This window comes from Onychomys torridus, chromosome 9 (assembly GCF_903995425.1).
Source record: "Onychomys torridus chromosome 9, mOncTor1.1, whole genome shotgun sequence".
NCBI lineage: Eukaryota > Metazoa > Chordata > Mammalia > Rodentia > Cricetidae > Onychomys > Onychomys torridus.
The window spans coordinates 56,642,949-56,661,236 of record NC_050451.1 but is presented as its reverse complement, the minus strand read 5'-3'; the positions used below and the strand labels follow the sequence as shown (position 1 = coordinate 56,661,236).

At 42.9% G+C, this 18,288-nt stretch overlaps 1 protein-coding gene across 1 annotated transcript; it reads right to left on the bottom strand.

The window, feature by feature from the left end:
* Nucleotides 1-13,074: 13,074 nt before the first annotated feature.
* Nucleotides 13,075-17,271, bottom strand: Nefl (neurofilament light). The gene is made up of 4 exons (XM_036199165.1): nucleotides 16,053-17,271; nucleotides 15,067-15,191; nucleotides 14,317-14,636; nucleotides 13,075-13,775 (listed from the first exon to the last, which is right to left on the bottom strand). Exons 1-4 carry the CDS (start codon nucleotides 17,097-17,099, stop codon nucleotides 13,639-13,641), a joined length of 1,629 nt encoding a protein of 542 aa, XP_036055058.1. The 5' UTR covers nucleotides 17,100-17,271; the 3' UTR covers nucleotides 13,075-13,638.
* Between the last annotated feature and the right edge of the window lie 1,017 nt (nucleotides 17,272-18,288).

Genomic DNA, 18,288 nt, shown 5'->3' with positions numbered 1-18,288 from the left:
TCTTATTGCTACATGGTTACTTAATACATTGATAAAGGATATGACATCAAAGATGAGAAGTAAATTGACAAATAGTTCAATACAGACTTTCAAAGAAGAGTTAATGTCAATACTCCTCAAATCATTCTGCATCATCGGAGAAGCTTCCTCTGGCAGGAGGTGGGAATAAGTACAGACACTGACAGCCAGATGGTATGCAGAGAGTGAGGGACCTTGGAATGCTCAGCCCTAACTTGAATGTCTCCTGGAAGAGGAGGCAAAAAGAGTGTGATGGCCAGAGGGGATGAAGGACACTCAGAAAAGGACCTCTATACCAACAGGATCTATACCCATATAAACTCACAGAGCCTGAGGCAGCATGCACAGGCCTGCACAGGTCTACAACAGGTTCTCTAAGTGTATATTATGGCTTCCAGTTTAGGGTTTTTATGGGATTCCTGAGTGGGTGAACGAGTGGGTCTGCAATTCTTATGCTCTCTCTTGGGCTCTTTCATTGTTCGCCTTGTCCAACACCAATGTGATAGTTTTTGTTTATCTTATTATGTTTTATTTTGTAAGAGGTCCTGACACAATTCTAGTGTCAAATACTCTTCCACCCTGTCCTCATCAGTACACTCATTATTATTGGGTCATGTGTTTCAACTTAAGTTTTAGAACATGTGAAAATTATAGATGGTTTGACAATGAATAACTCTACCCAATAAATATCTAAATATATGGTCTTCTATTAAGTATTTATTTAAGTATTCTGCTAGTGAAATTATGTGTTCAGAAGATATTATGAGACTGGAGAGATGACACTTGTTGCTTTTGCAGAGAACCCAGATTTGGTTTCCAGAACCCATATTTTTGTTCACAACCATCCTTAACTCCACCTCCAGGGGATTTGACAAGTGTCTGACAAGCAGGTCCCAGATAAGCATGTGATAACATACATTCATGTAGGCAAAACATTCATGCTCATAAAATAATTAAATCTTGAGAAGGGGATTGTGTTTATTTTAATCACTCCTCTTGTGGGAGGGTAGTCTGTTTTGTCATTTGTTTCATGTGTATGTGTGTGTGGTTAGTGTGGATGCATGCATATGTATTCATATGTGTGGAAGTGTACATGTGTGTGCAGGTACATGTTCATCTATGTGTATTTGGAAGCCTAGGGTTGATATGTAGAGTCTTCCTTTCTCACTCACTCTCTGCTGTATTCATTGAGGCAGGGTCTCTCAGCAGAACTCTAGGTTGTATTCATTGAGGCAGGGTCTCTCAGCAGAACCCTAGGCTGTATTTGCTGAGGCAGGGTCTCTCAGCAGAACTCTAGGCTGTATTCATTGAGGCAGGGTCTCTCAGCAGAACCCTAGGCTGTATTCACTGAGGCAGGGTCTCTCAGCAGAACTCTAGGCTGTATTCATTGAGGCAGGGTCTCTCAGCAGAACTCTAGGTTGTATTCATTGAGGCAGGGTCTCTCAGCAGAACCCTAGGCTGTATTTGCTGAGGCAGGGTCTCTCAGCAGAACTCTAGGTTGTATTCTCTGAGGCAGGGTCTCTCAGCAGAACCCTAGGCTGTATTCATTGAGGCAGGGTCTCTCAGCAGAACCCTAGGCTGGTTGATATGCGCTAGTCTGGCTATGCAGCTTGTTCTGGGGATCCTGTCTCTGCCTTCCCAAGAGGCTGGAGTCACAGGTGGGTCAGGACTCCCCGAAATTTATTTGGGATCTGAGAACATAACTCTGGTCCTCACGCCTGCAGAGCCAGGGTTTTATCCTCCTACACATCAACTCATAGTTGCCTTCTACAAAGGTTGACATTATACTTTGTTGTGAAATAATCTTTTTGTACACTGTGAAGATGTGTCATTCTGATTGGTTTAATAAAAAGCGGAATGGCCAATAGCTAGGCATGCTTTTCAGACACATAGGATTCTAGGAAGAAGAAAGGGTGAGTCACCAGGGAACGCAGAGGAAGCAAGATCTGCTGGAAGACAGATAAAGCCACAAGCCACATGGTGATACATAGATAAATAGAAATGGGTTAATTTAATTTGTAAGAGCTAGTTAGTAACAAGCCTAATAATAATAAGTCTCAGTGTCATTACTGATAATAAGTGTCATTACTTGATAATAAGTCTCTGTATCATTACTGGAGAGCTGGCAGTCCCAAAGAAAAGGTCCAACTATACTACTTTAAGACCTTGGTTGCTGTAATTTATTTGAAGTGAAATTAATATTACTCTAATTATTGGGAATAAATATGATAGCAGCTAATATAGAGCTTATGATAAGTTGTGACTGAAAAATGATAGTGCTAATTATTTTCTTCTGTGCTTAGATTCATCCTGGTTGACATCTGAGATTTTAAAAAAGTCTTAGGTTTTAAACATGAGTTTACATGAGCAACTTCTACTAAACAAACACAAAATTAATCTATGTTGATTACACAGGAGATAAATAATGCCTTAGTATGCAAAGGTCTTTTGTGCGTGCATGTGTGTGTGTGTCTGTGTGTGTGTGTGTTTGTGTGTGTGTAAATGGATGGAGATACTGTGGATTAGTTTGGATTTCTGGAATACATTAAAGATGTCTCCCCTCCCCCAATAACAGCTTTTGATTGTCCCCAGAGATATCTCAAATTGTACTTATAATACAGCATCTTGTTTGTGGAGCTGTGCAAATGAGGTCTTATCATCACCCTGATATGCTGCTCCCCTCCACACATAGATGCCATCCAACATCTCTATGTTAAAAGTCCTGGCTAGATCAGGGATACAAGGGATATACTTTAGCATAGTAAAGGCAGTTTACAACAATCCTATGGCCAATATCAACTTAAATGGAGAGAAACTCAAAGCAATTCCACTAAAATTAGGAACAAGACAAGGTTGTCCAATCTCTCCATACCTAATCATTATAGTATTTGTATCAGCAGATGGAAAAATCTCCTATGTTATTGGATCAGCAGGATTAATATCATTTAAAAATGGCCATCCTACCAAAAGCAATCTAAATGTTTAATGTAATTCCTGTCAAAAGTTCAACACAATTCTTTATGGATCTCAAAAGAATAATTTTCAGCCTCATATGGAAAACAAAAACACAGGATAGATAAAACAATTCTGAAGATTAAAGAATTAAATAAAATAATTGCTGAGGGTATCATCATTCCCAACTTCAAACTGTACTACAGAGCTATAATAATGAAAACAGCAGGGTATTGGCACAAAACCAGACATATTGACCAAGAGAATTGAATTCAAGGCTCAAACACAAATCCACACACCTTTGAACACCTGATTTTTGATAAAGAAGCCAGAAACACAAACTGGGGGAAAAAAGACAACATCTTCAATAAATGGTGCTGGTCACACTGGATGGCAGCATGTGGAAGAATCTAAATAGATCCACACTTTTCACCTTGCACAAAATTCAAGTCTAAATGGATCAAAGACCTCAATGTAAAACCAGATACACTGAACCTGATGGAAGAGAAAGTGGGTAATAGCCCTGAACTTATTAGCACAAGAAAAGACTTTCTGAACAAAACTCCATTAGCTCCGGCACTAAGACCAACAATTAATAAATGGAACCTTGTGAAACTGAGATGCTTCTGGCACCCTCCAGATGGGAAAAGGTTTTTACCAACTACACATCTGATAGAGGGCTAATATTTGAAATATAGAAGTAACTCAAAAAAATAGGTATCAAAGAGGCAAATGGCCCAACTGAAAAGTGGGGTACAGATCTAAACAGAATTCTCAAAACAAGAAACTCAAATGGCTGAAAAACACTTAAAGAAATGTTCAACATCCTTAGTCATCAAAGAAATGCAAATCAAAACTGCTTTGAGATTTCATCTTACACCTGTCAGAATGGCTAAAAACAATAAAACAAATGGCAGTTCATGCTGGCAAGGCTGTAACATAAGAAGAATGGGGAACACTCCTCCATAGCTGGTGAGACTGCAGATTTGTACACCCACTATGGAAATCAGTGTGGCAGTTCCTCAGGAAGATGGGAATCAATCTACCTCAAGATCCAGACAGATATACCATTCTTGGGCATATTCCCCAAGGAAGCTTCATCTACCACAGAGACATTTGCTCAACCATGTTCATTGCAGCTTTAATAGTAAAAGACAAAAATTAGAAACACTATAGATGTTCCTCAATAGAGAAATAGATAAGAAAATATGGTATATTTACACAATGGAGTATTACTCAGACATTTATTTTAAAAAAAAAATGAAGTCAAGAAATTCTCAAGCAAATGGGGGGGGTAGGACTTGAAATATCATCCTGGGTGAGGTATCTGTATTAATTAGGGTTATCTAGAGTAACAGAAGTTAGAGAAAGAATATGTACATATACTCATGAGATTTATTAAAATGATGTAATGGCTGCAGTCCAGCTAGTCCATCAATGGCTAGCCATTAACAGAAAACCCAAGAAACTAGCAGTTGCTCAGTCCACAAGGCTGGATGTCTCAGCTGGTCTTCAATATATGCAGAAATCCTGAAGAAGTAGACTTTAATGCCAGTGAAGGAATGTACTTGCTAGCAAAGTGAGAGCAAGTAGGCAAAATCAAAAGCTTCCTTCTTTCATGCCCTTATATAGGCTTCCAGCAGAAGGTGTGGTTCAGATTAGAGGTAAACTTTCTGAGCTCAAATTATCTAGATTAAAGACATGTTTTCCTGTCTCAAGCTCTAAATTAGAAGTGGATCTTCCAACTTCAAATTAAGCAAAATTTCCCTCTCAGATGTCTCCTCCATTTTGAAGTTTTAGTTACTTCCAGATGTAATAAAGTTGACAACCAAGAATAGCCATCACAGTATCTCCAGACTCAGAAAGACAAATATGGCATGTATTTGTTTATATGTGGATCACTGTTAAATCAATGATAACCAAGCTACAATCTGTAGAACCTCAGAGGCTAGGTAGCGATTAAGAGACTAGTGGATACAGACAAATGTTATTAGAAAAGGGAAATAGAAGAGGTAGTTATGGATAGATGGAGTAGGTGATCGGAACAGGAGGATAAAGTGAAGGGGGGAGGGTAGGAAGGAATGAGGGAGAGAACACCAGAAGAGACAGCTAAAATGAAAGGCCATTAGAGGGGCAGTATGGAAATCTAATATAGTAGAAGCTTCCTAAAATATAGACATATATGAAAGCAATCTAAATAAAATTGCCAAATGTTGGGAGAGACAAAGCCCCAACTGCAATTTTTTTTCACCAAATGAAGCTTCCAGTACTTGTAATGGAATACATCTAATTGAGTTGTTGTCCAAAGGGGTCCCATGGGAACCCTCCAAACAACCTAGATTATTGCCAAGCTATAGGTTGCTCTCGACAAACTGACATCAAGGTCCTATCACTGAAGACAACACCTACACAACTCAGTGAACATGGAGAAGTTGAGCTTGTGTCTCCATAGAGCCTTTACCTCTATGTGTTAGAGTTTCTGATACCCAACCCAGATACAAATCCTTTGCTCTATAATGATGTCTTACCTGCACGATATGATAGTGCAATCGGTGCCACAAAGCTTGTGAGAGTAAGTAACCTACCAACATCTGATTTGATTTAAGGCCCATTCCATGAGATGAAAATCCAACACAGCAGGAGTGACTAAAAACCTGAGACTATATAGCCCAGGAACCTAGATTAAAACTAAGTACCACTGTTCTAATAATAAATAAATATAAAAAATAGCAATAAAATGACTCCTAACAACATTCTGATACCCTTGTGTCTTAGTTAGGGTATCTATTACTGAGCAGAGACATCAGGACCATGGCAACTCTCATAAAGGAAAACATTTCATTGGGGCTGGCTTGCAGGTTCAGAGGATAAATCTGCTACTGTTATGGCAGGAAGCAAGGCAACATACACACAGAAAGTGCTGGAGAGGTGGCTGAGAATTCTATATCTTGATCTGCAGGCAACGGAAGTGAACTGACTCCCACACTGGGCACAGCTTGAGCATATGAGACCTCAAAGCCCACCTGCACAGTGACATATTTCCTCCAACAAGGCCACACCTATTCCAACAGGCCATACCTCCTAATAGTGTCACTTGCTATAGGCCAAGAATTCAAGCACATGAGTCTATAGGAGCCACATCTATTCAAACCGCTACAATTTGTTCATCCATCGTTAGAGAAGCTTCCTCCTGCAGCAGATGAGAAAAAATACAGACTCACTGCCAGACATTATGCAGAAAGTGAGAGACTTTGGAACACTAAGCACTAAATAGAATGTCTCCATCAAATCTCTCCTTTTGGAGCTCAGGAAACCATGTTGAAGAGGAAGTGGAGTGTAAGAGCCAGAGAGGATGGAGGATATCAACAAAACAAGGCTCTCTAAATCAGCAAGACACATACAGATGCATATACAAACTCACAGAGACTGAGGCAGTCCACACAGCTCCTGCACAGGTCTGTACCAGATAGGATCCTAGAGGTGGAAGGAAAAGTAGACACATAACTCCATCCTTAACCCAAAAGCTATCTCCAATTGGCAACCATTTGCAAGAGAAAATTTAGTTTTCTCCAAGGGAATCTCACTGAGAAAACAAGCTACTCTTAAGGGAAGGTTGCGTGCCCAGCAGTAGAAGTCCATCAGAAAAAGAACTCGATGAAATATTTGGAGTTCTTTGTTTCATAATGTCATGTCAAGTATTATTTTTATCTTATCTTATATTGTTACATTTTATTTTTATTTCATTTATATTTTTCCTCTCTCTTTATACCCTACAGGTCATTTGCACATATATTATACTTTCCATTTTGGTGTTTTTTATTGGATTCCTCAGTGTCCCAATGAGTGGGTCTCTGCATCTATATCTGTCTCTTGTCCCTTCTCTTGGGCTTGGTTCACTTTGTTTGTTTGTTTTATCTTATTTTGATGTGTTAGTTCTTATTTTATTTCATTATTATCCCTTAGAAGCCTGTTTGCTTCATAATGAGACACAGAAAGTAGGTGGATCCGGATGAGAGGGGAGGTGGGGAGAAAGTGGAAGGAGTGGAGGGAGGGGAAACAATGAGCAGAATACATTGTGTGAGGAAAAAAACATCTGTTTTCAATAAAAACAAAAACAAAAAAGAAATTACTTCAAAATTTTACTCAATGCAACATGCCACATCATTTCTAAGTGACCTTTCACCTTCCTTACTTGAATTATTAGTTCATTCTCTCTCTCTCTCTCTCTCTCTCTCTCTCTCTCTCTCTCTCTCTCTCTCTCTCTCTGTGTGTGTGTGTGTGTGTGTGTGTGTGTGTGTGTGTGTGTGTGTGTGTATTTAGCATCTGAATGCAAAGAAACCAAACTTTTATACCTGCTGCCTCCCCTGCCAGGAACCCTTGTTCCCCAGATCTTTGCCTGCCTGGTCCCAGCAAAGAGTACCTGCTTATACCTGGAAGCAGGGACACTTCTACATTCTCTCATGCAGCCTGAGAACACATGTAATGCAGTTTATAATTAATCTCATGGATTGGATAAATATTTATGTCAAAATATGCATCAATAGAAGCAAGAGCTGTAAAGTAACTTACAAAGAAAAATAACTGGGTTTGGGTAACAGAAGGACAACATCCCTTTTTAAAAGGGAGACTCTTGTCAATCACTGTGTTTGAGCCTCTTCCTCCAAGCAGGTGTCCCTGCTGAATTAGAAGGAAAAGTCATTGGAGCTTTGGTAGTTAGCTCAAAGGATTGCTGGCTGTTTCTTTATTCTTTTGATGTGTGACTCTTTGGCCTTCTGGCTCTCATTCAAGACTCTTCACTGGGAATTGTCTAGAAGACTTTAAAGTGAAAACAGTCCCTGCTATACAGCTGCTAACATTTGTTATCTTCCACTCTACAGAACTATTTACTCCCTAAAGGGAAAATATCTCTGACTTTTATGCTGAAGAACACTTGGAAAATGAATCTCTGCCAGGCCAGTCCTGACACCTTACACTTTCCCAAAGGAGAAAGAAGAAATACTTTATCATGCCCAAGAGCTCCCCCAAAATGTTAAGACTTTGCCTTCCAAAAACATTCCTTGCAAAATCCACTTAACCCAAGGTACAAGGTAGGGAGATAGGGACTGAAAAAAAATCATTTACATATCCAGCCAGAGTTCATTAAGGAAAAAAAAGATTCAAAATAGTTTGCAACAAGACATTCAAAAAAAATGAAGAATAGGAAGAGGAAGGAAAGACAAAGGGGGGATATAGAGGAAGAAAAAAAAACCAGCAGTTGACTGATGAGACATAAGGACAAGGAAAGCATCATGCAGGAGGACAGTGGGCTGAGAACAGCACCTGGGGAGCACCCAAGGATGGCACCACCCACCATGGGCTGGGCCCTCCCCCATTGATCACTAATTGAGAAAATGCCTTACAGCTGGATCTCATGGAAGCAGTTCCTCAACTGTGGCTCCTTCCTTTGGATGACTCTAGCTTGTGTCAAGTTGACACACAAAAAGAGCCAGTGCAATTAATACCAAAATATATAAAGAAACAAAAAAAAATTTAGATAAGCTTTTTTTAAAAAGTTTTATTTATGGGTCCCTGCAGGCCAGAAGAGGGCACCAGATCTCATTACAAGTGGTTGTGAGCCACCATGTGGTTTCTGGGAATTGAACTCAGGATCTCTGGAAGAGCAGTCAGTGCTCTTAACCACTGAGCCAAAACAAAAAAATTAAACACCAAGAAAACAAATCATGTGATCAGTTAATTGCCAAACGAACACACAATTATCAAAAGAAGAACAAATGGACAATAAATATATAAAAAGTGTTCAACATCCTTACCTAGCAGAGAAAAGCAAAGCAAAACTACATTGACATCCCATCTCACACCAACAGACTGTCTCATCATGAAAGCAAATAGTAACAAATGCTAGTGAAGGTTGAGGAATTCCTGATGCAGATGGAGAAACATCATTCACTGTAGGAATATAAATGAAGGTTCCTCAACAAAACAAAATTAGAAGTATCACATGATCCACTTATACTACTCTGGTATATGCCCAACAGAACCCATATTAGCATACCACCTGCATTGTTTTTATTATAGTAATGTTCACAAGAGGCAAGAGTACTGTTCACAATCAGCCTTGATGTCCATCAACAGACAGATGGATAAAGAAGAGGTGGTATAGACACAATGTAGTTTCCTGTAGCCATGAAAAACAAAAGTAAATTATTTTCAAGAAAATGAAACTGGAGAAGTGGGAAGACCCACTTCTAATCCAGACCTTTTGAGGTGGGAAGATCCCTCTCTAATCTGGGTCACACTTTCTGCTGGCAGTCTTTATAAAGGGTGTGGAAGAAGGGAGCTCCACTCATTGCCTGCTTGCTCTCACCCTCACTAAAAAGTCCATTCCTCTACTGGTATTAGCGCCTACATTTTTGGGATTCCAGCATAGACTGAAGACCAGCTGAGGCACCCAGCCTTGTGGACTGAGCAAATACTGGATTTTTGGACCTCCAGTTCATAGACAACCATTTTGGACCACAGCCTGAAAGTCATTCTAAAAAATGCCGTTTCTATATAGAGACTTATTCTTTCAGTTCTGTTACTCTAACGAAATCTGACTAAAACAATCATGTTAAGCAAAAACGAGCCAAACTCAGAAAAACATAACACATACTTCCTCTCATGTGTGGAATATAAATATGCACATATATGTACACGTGCACACATGCAGTAGAACTATTGGTGGAGAAGAGGAGGGCTAGAGAGTGGTGGGGAGGCGGGAGAAGAGAGGGTAATAAAGGGTATGGGCAAAGTAAATGATAAACATGTATACAAATATCTTCATGAAAAGTTATGTGATGAATGTATACTACTTAAAGATTTAAAAACTAGTGAGCAGGGTTGGAGAGATGACCTAGACATTAAGAGCACTTGCTGCTCTTGTAGAGGACCTGGGTTCAGTTCCCAGCACCCACATGGATGTTTACAATCATCTCTAACTCCAGTTCTGAAGGAACTACATGTCTACTCTTCTGGCCTTTGTGAGGACCAAGTATGCAGGGGGGCATGTACATACAAGCAGGCAGAACACTCATATTTACAAAATAAAATAAATGAATCTTTTTAAAAAAATATAGCCTCAAAATCAGATTCTCATCTGCCTCATGATTAGGGAGGTGCAGAAAATTATCACAAAACAGACAACAAAGTCAAGTGTGAGATGTCTACACAGTTTTACCAGCTTATTTAATAGAGGTATTTGACCCACTGACAAGGTCAGGAAGGCTTTCTACAGAGAATAACACTTACACCTATAACGGAACTTTGAGCATGAGCTGGCCAGGCAGTCATGAGGGTGCAATCAAATGATCGAGATAGCTGGAGCACCCAAAGTGAGAGGCAGAGAAATACATACAGGATGAGGACAGAGAAATAGGTAGGGATGAGCTCTCTATGGGTGTTGAGTGACAAAGTATTTCCTGGGGAGACACAACACATGTCTACTCACCCCAGACAGGGATTCCACCACAGACCAAAGTACGGATACCACCAAAGTCCAACTTGGTGAATAAATGTGTTTTATTGAAGTTACTTATAGAAATATGGGCGAAGGGTCACTTACAGGAGCAGAAACGACCCAAAGACAGCTGCAGCACCAAAGTCACTCCAGCATGGGTGACAGCTCATAAAGCTGGGAACCTAGAGCACACTGAACAGTTTGCAGGCAGCTTAACAGGTTGAAGGATGTCCTTTCCAAGTGCCTCAGTTGGTCTAAACCTCTGCTAGGCAGCTCAGCTAGTTTCTGCTTCTTCCAGGAAGCTGGTGTGGTGTGAGTCTTCTTTGCAGGTAAGCTCACTTCCATATCAGCTTTTACTACTTACTCTGGCAGGGAGGGGCCCAGTGAATCTGGTCAGTTTCAGGGACTTCCTGAAGCTATTTTGAGTTATCTTCCTGCTTAAAGAGCTACCCTAAAGAATAGAATGTTTTTTCTCTGAGGAAACTGATACACAACACCAGGCTGTGTAGATGGTGCTAGAGGTTCCTAAGTTTCATATGCAAATAAATATAAAGCTACAGAGAGGTTTAGTCAGGGGATGTGCCCTGCTTTAACTTGGCTTTCCTGATTATTAGCCTACTATGTAGGAAACACAGGCAGGCCCATGTAAATGTGTATTGTTGACAAGGACCAAAGCCATGAGAAATTGGTGAGGCCTTCCCTATATGAGTCAGGTTAAGAATTAGCAAAACCTTCTTCCTCTGGCACAAGTCTTAGCAATGTGTACAGAATCTAGTAATTGCTGCTTCGTCCCTCACCTCACAAGTAATGCTTGGGACTACTCACCTACAGAGACCTCCTATCCAGACTACGTAACTCCTTCCCTGTGCTGCACCCAATCAACTCACTGAGGTTCTGGTTAGTGTAAGTAGTAGGTGTGGCTCTGAGCACACAGCTTTCCTGACCCCAGCTTTCCTGTATCCAAGTGTCTGTCATGTCTTCAATGTCACTGCCCCAGTCAGAGTTCAAGATCCGAGCCAAGGAGTCTGGGCACTACTACAGGATGCTAATTGCAGTGGACCTCATATACACTAAGGAAGTCTTTAGGACTACGGCAGGGAGCATGGGGTGGCCTACATGGATTCAAAAAAAAAATGTTAAAAGTAAAATCAATGGGATGGGAAAATATTAGATTAGGTGGGTGAAGGAGAAAAAAAAACAAGGGCATAGTGTCATGAAAACATATCTGGTTTGTACTTCTTCAAGATAACCTCAAATAGTCTTACTTTCCCCATTCAAAATCAAATATGAATTAAAAGTTATTAGTCTTAATTACATTTGGGGCTGGATGACTGGGCAGTAGGGCCACTGTAAAGGGGATTGAGGTGTGACAGTCAGAGTCTGCTGTGTGGCACCAAGGAAACAGAAAGACTGGCCAGTGACTCAATTGAGAGAAGTTTCAAAAAAAGACTTCAAACTCATTGAATTTAGATTTTTTTTCAACATTTTATTGTGGCACACAGGATTGAGTATGGAACTGTGTTCTTCAATCAAATATTTGTTAAGCCTACCGGCTGTTTGCATCAACTCATAACTGACGAGCACAAGTGTCAAAAGCTTGTTGTCAAGGTTTCCTACTTATGAAGAAATGCCAAGAGTCTTCATAGTTCAAATTCACATCATAGTAGATAAAGAAATGTTTTGCCTATTTGTGTAATAACATATATTCAACTAGAAGTAAGTAATGCAAAGAGATCATGTAATTTTAAATGAAGACTGCTTTGGTTTTAGGTAAAATTCCTAAGTCTCATAGGTCATCTAAAAAAACAGATAGTGAAGAAACCAGCAGACCAAACAGTTGTTTAAGAACACCAGAGCAGTAGATAGGCAAAGACTTCATCTATAGTCCACACCAAACACAAGTGCAAGAGTTATCATAGCCTTGCCATGGATGGGGCAGATGGGGTATAGATGTGACACAGTGTCCAACCAGGCATTGAAATCCAAATGTTTACCAATTAAGACATGCAGAGCAATGCCAATGCAACATACAAATGTATTATTTCTCCCAAGAAGTAACATTAATGCCATTACCTGCTTGCGTGGTTTTTAAAGGGTTTTGAAATTTATAGCTTTAAAGGCAATTTATGTAAGGCAGTAGAACTAAGCAAACAACACACCATTTATGAGCTCAGGATTCCAGGCAACATGTTTGCAGGGCCAGGTAGCCTCCGACAGGGTTTCTTTCCCCACTCAACATCAAGTATAGTTTTTTTTTTTTTTTGAAAGTCATTCCTTTTAATTTTTTCATGGGCTTAGATTTCCATGTATGCCATGATATTCAAGAATATATTAAAACTGTGACCATTGTGACAACTCTGTGGGGTTCATAGTCTACCCAGATTCTACTACTGTAAACTTGTCCACCACAGTTTCAAAATTGCCTCCTAGAAAACCATCCCTCCAGCCAACATTGTATATTTTACAGGGTCAGCTATAGTGTTATTCATGAATGCTCTCATTCATATTTATTATCAGGAAAGTTTAGGGGGAAATATTTTCTAGTCTTGACCTATTTCTCTATCCCTCAGAATGTCCAATTATGTACTGCACTTGTTAAAATTCTTATTTTATAAAAAAAAAATGGAGGTCAGTAGTCTACTTGTTTATGGTTTGTATTGGTGCCTTCTTTAAGGAATTTTAATTAAGTAAAAAAAAAAAAAAACCACAGCAAAATATATATCATTCAGTGTAACTTTATTTACTATTTATTGCACATAACTCGAGGTCTTTAATTTCTAACCACCGAAGTTTCAAATGACTTTTTTTTTCCATGAAGTTGCACATGAACATTAGTGAATTCACTTATTCGTGTTGTGTATGTGTGTGTCTGTGGTTTTTTTTTATTATTGTAAACATCTGTGTGATTCACATTGCCATAGATCCTGAACTCATAAGCGTGGACCATGCACAGGCTGGCAGCAAGCCAGAAAGCCACTCTGCAAGCAAACAGATACTCTGCATACGGGGGAAATTCATAGCACAACATTGAATGTCCAACCTAAGTCATCTCAGAATTAGACGGATATGGACTTCTTAATTTGTATAGGATCTGGAACTCAACTGGTTGGTTGGTGATGAGGTTGACCTGATCTGGGGAGATTTTTTTTTCCTGGAGTGGTTGGGAACAGGGCTCAATCTTTCTTCTTGGCTGCTTGCTCCTCCCCAGCACTTTCTTCTTTCTTCTCTTCCTCTTCTGATTCTTTGGTATCTTCCTCTTCACCCTCGCCACCTTCTTCTTCTTTTGTGTCTTCAGACTCGTCCTTGGCAGCTTGAAGATAAGAAAAAAATACAAAATCCAAATCCAGGTTAAGTCCAGGCAGAACATTTTTGCAGAGACTCTGTGAGTTACCAAACACTATTGTCAGAGTGAGGCTATAAGCCCCTCGGCCCCACTCTCCCAAAGGACACGTTACAGACAGTGCTTGACATGAACAATTTTCCAGGAACCATGTATTTAAATAAACGGAGATTACTTGCAGGTGCTGGAGATTTTCTCCTTTCTAGTACCTTGCCTCAATATTCTTACGTGTCTGGAACTTGTGTTCTTTAGGGGACAATCAGTTCTGGCCAACATCAAGTGTTCTTTTGGGTACCAAACTGTGTTAAATGAATGTGTTAAAATATGAACCTTCTACAATCTATAAAAGATGCTTATTTAAACCTGTGTGTCCCCATCATGTGTATTGTTTATGGTTGCAAAAACCCCCTAGGTTTCCCTAGGTAGTAAGCAAGGCCCCATATCTCACCCATCTCCCAGTGAATACCCACAGCCAGTTTGCACTAGGGATTCTGAAGGTTTTTGTCTTTACCTTCTTCCTCCTCAGCGCCTTCCTCTTCCTCTCCCTCCTCCTTCTCCTTCTCCTCCTCTTCTGCTTCTCCCTCAGAAGGGGGCTCATCCTTGGCCTCCTCAGCTTTGACAGCCTCAATGGTCTCCTCCACCTCTGTCTGCTCTTCCTGAACGTGGCTGGTGTAGTAGGCTGGGAACGAGCGAGCGGACATCAAGTAGGAGCTGCTCTGCAAGCCACTGTAGGCAGAGCGGCCAAAGATCTGCGAGCTCTGGGAGTAACCGCTGGTTATGCTGCCCACGCTGGTGAAGCTGAGCCTGGTCTCTTCGCCTTCCAAGAGTTTCCTAGGGGATGGGGGCGGGGCGGGGGCGGGGCGGAGGAGCAGGAGAAGGGTACAGTTAGACCAACCACCACTGGACACGTGTTCACGACCTGTTCTAAGTCCACCATTCATCACTTTCCCCTACTGCCAACCTCAGAAGCAAACACAATGATAAGCAGGGTTAGGCATAATTAATATTTAATAGGGATTTCACGAGAGACCCTACCCCGCAAAAAACCTTCTATGTACCGCTGTTAGGTTTAAAATGCTAAAAACAGGGCTTACATTACTTTAGGGTTAATTCCTTACGCATTTGCACCTTCTTGGAGGAAGCCCAAAGTAGGACTATTCTAGAGCACCTGTGAGTCACTGTAACTCTGTGCGGGACTTTGGTTATCTGATTGGTCTCTCCCAAGGTGCCACGCCCACTGCCTGCACCATTCCGATCTTACCTGTAAGCTGCAATCTCAATGTCCAAGGCCATCTTCACGTTGAGGAGGTCCTGGTACTCCTTCAGGTACCTCGCCATCTCACTCTTCGTGCTTCTCAATTCATTCTCCAATTTGTTGATTGTGTCCTGTTGGAAGATGGTTTTAAGATTTCAAAATTTAAGATTACTGTAATATTGGTGCTAGAGACTAGTTTCAGTTAACTCCAAAGTGTGCACCTTCAATAAAATCTCCCTTAAAATAACTGCGTGGTTTTTCGACCTAAAATATCCAGTCTAGTGATGCATGAGAAGGGGGGAGGGGGGGCGGGGCGGACTGATGTAATCAACTTTTTAAATTCTCTTGAGTCTATTGATTATGGTAAAACGTCTTTTTTAAAACATACAAAATTGATAGAAAGGAGAAAAGAAAACCTTGTCACACTTCTCTTAGCCGGGTCACATTTGGGGAAGGGAATATACAGTAATTTGCTAAAATGCTTTCCACAACTCTACTTCTACTCCCCCAAAGATGAGACCTTAAAAATAAATAATAAATAAGTTGCAGTAATTAATCGGCCTAAAATATTCTGACTGTATTCGTGTGTCCCTGTTAAAAATAAAACTATTCCAAGGCTTGGTGGTCCAGAACTAGTGAGAGCTAGCAGCAGTATTTATTAACCAGGAGATCCAGGAAGTGTAGAGAATAACTTGGATTTAAGAGGGGTCAGTACAGAGAAAGCATCAGGCTAGTGGCCACGCCCAACTCCGGACTCCCTCCGCCCCTTCCTCCCAACCCTCCCCCCTCCCCCCAGAACAGCGATTCAACACAACAGGCAACAGTGGCGCCCCGCCCCCTCCAAGTGCCCCATCCCCTCCACACCCTCCCGGAAGCCAAGCCCTCGGATAGAGCTCCGTGCTCCAGGACCCCCTAGCGTTCACTCTGTGGGTGCACCCTCCACCCCGACTTTGCAGCCTCCCCGCCCCCACTGGGCTTGGACCTTGCCATACCTGCATGGCGCTGATGTCTGCATTCTGCTTGTCCTCCAACTCCTGCAGCTGCTTCTCCAGAGCTTCGTTCATACCCCGGCATGCTTCGATCTCCAGGGTCTTAGCCTTGAGCAGGCGGCGGCTTTCCGACACCTCGTCCTTGGCTGCGCGCACAGCGTCGGTGTTCTTGGCGGCGCTCTCGGTCAGCACGGTGAAGCGGCTCTTGAACCACTCTTCGGCATTCTGCATGTTCTTGGCGGCCAGCTTCTCATACTGAGCGCGGATGTCCTTGAGGGCGGCGGAGAGGTCGGGCTTGGAGGACACGTCCATCTCCACGGAGATCTGCGCATACTGGATCTGAGCCTGCAGCTCGGCGATCTCCTCTTCGTGCACCTTCTTCAGGAAGGCGATCTCGTCCATCAGGCTGTCGATGCGCTTCTCCAGCTCGGCGCGGGCGAGCGCGGCCTCATCGGCGCCTTTGCGCGCTTCCATCAGCCGGCCCTCGGCGTCCTCCCGGCTCAGCACCTCCTCCTCGTAGCGCGCCTGCAGGTTGCGCAGAGTCTCCTCCAGCCCCTCGCGCTCGCCCTGCAGCGCCTGCTTCTCGTTGGTGGCGTCTTCCGCCGCCAGCCGCAGATCGCGGATCTCCTGCTCGTACAGGGCGCGGAAGCGGGACGGTTCGGAGTGTTTCTGGCGCAGCACCAACAGCTCGGCTTCCAGGACCTTGTTCTGCTGCTCCAGCTCGTGCACGCGCTCGATGAAGCTGGCAAAGCGATCGTTGAGGTCCTGGAGCTGTGCCTTCTCCTGCGTGCGGATCGACTTGAGGTCGTTGCTGATGGCGGCTACCTGGCTCAGGTCGAGGTTCTCCAAGCTGGGCATCAAAGAGCCGGAGCTGGACGAGTAGCTGCGGCGCACGGACAGCGAAGAGGAGACCGGCGCGGAGTAGCTGGAGTACGCGGAGCGCGCCGTGCTGTAGCCGCTGCGCACGCTGGAGATGTGCACCCGGGGCGTCTCCACGTAGCGCCGCTTGTAGGAGGTCGAAAAGTACGGGTCGTAGCCGAACGAACTCATGGTGGCGGCCGGTGGGCCTCTCCGGCCCGGGGCGGAGGTGGGGGACCTAGAGAGAAAAAACGGGGAAGAAGAGGGAAAGGGGAGGATGGATGGCTGTGTGCGGCTCGGCGCGGTCCTGCCACCTCTATTTATACTCCAGGACTCTGACGCAGACTGCGATTGATCGCTGTGCGCAGGCCAGTGGGGGCAGCGCGCTGCTGCAGCCAAGGGGAGGATTCTGCGCAAAAGCGAAGGCGGGGGCGAGCGACAGGCCGCTGGCGAGGTGCGGCTCCAGCCTGGCAGCTTTGCTGCGAGGTCCTCCACTTTCTCTGAGACCCCCCCCCCCAAAACCTCCTGACTCGTTCCTTTTCCTTTCCCACTCCCCCGGCCCACCTTGCCTCTTAATACCTAAAGTCCCCATGACTCCTTAAATGTTCCAAATAAAAGGTTCTTGCTCTCTACTGACACATCAAATTTTAATATCCAATGTCTCAAAGACACCTTGACCCCACCCCCAGCTCGCCCTTTCTCCATCAAGGACCCTCTTAGCATCTTGTTTCGGGTTGACATAGGCGAGTTATGAGTCCCTGCGGTTAGGTTACTGACAATAGCTTAAGGTAGCGTCCATGCGACATTCCTGCAGGAAGTTTTACATGTCTTTGTAGTTATTTTCTAACATTTTCTTAACCCCCTCCCCTCCCTTTCTCCTGCCTCCTTTTATTTATTCATTTTTCCTTATCACTCTACTTCTCAACACATAGGGGACATGCCGGACCACACACCCTTGAAACCTCAGGACAGTGGGGTGATTTTAACATTTTAAAACCTTCACAGGAAGCAGTTAACTTGCGTGATACCTTTCATTGAATTTCTCCTTTCTTTGTGGGGAATGGAGTCGGGAGTGCTTAGGACGGGTTTGAAAGTAGCCAGGCAAAGAAAGACTTGCAAGGCAAAGACGCGCTCTGCAGCGCCAGAACCTCAGGGTGCTTCTATGCTCACTGATCTGATACCGATCCCATCGCATCAAAAGCCTCTTCCCCTCTTTTACACCTGTGTGGTACCCCAACCTGACGATTTCCACAAGCCATGTAGGTGGCTGTTTTTCTGTTTTGTTTGTTTGTTTTGTTTTTTGTTTTTTGTTTTTTTAAGGGGGAAGGCGGGTGGAGAAACTGCTGCTGTGAACAGCCGCCCGCTCTGGGTGTGGTCTCCC

Coding starts and splice junctions, on each gene's coding strand:
- Nefl (XM_036199165.1), bottom strand. CDS start 17,099: ATGAGTTCGTTCGGCTACGACCCGTACTTTTCGACCTCCTACAAGCGG. Junction 15,192..16,052: donor CAGACATCAGCGCCATGCAG/GTATGGCAAGGT, acceptor ATCTTCCAACAG/GACACAATCAACAAATTGGA. Junction 14,637..15,066: donor ATTGAGATTGCAGCTTACAG/GTAAGATCGGAA, acceptor CCCATCCCCTAG/GAAACTCTTGGAAGGCGAAG.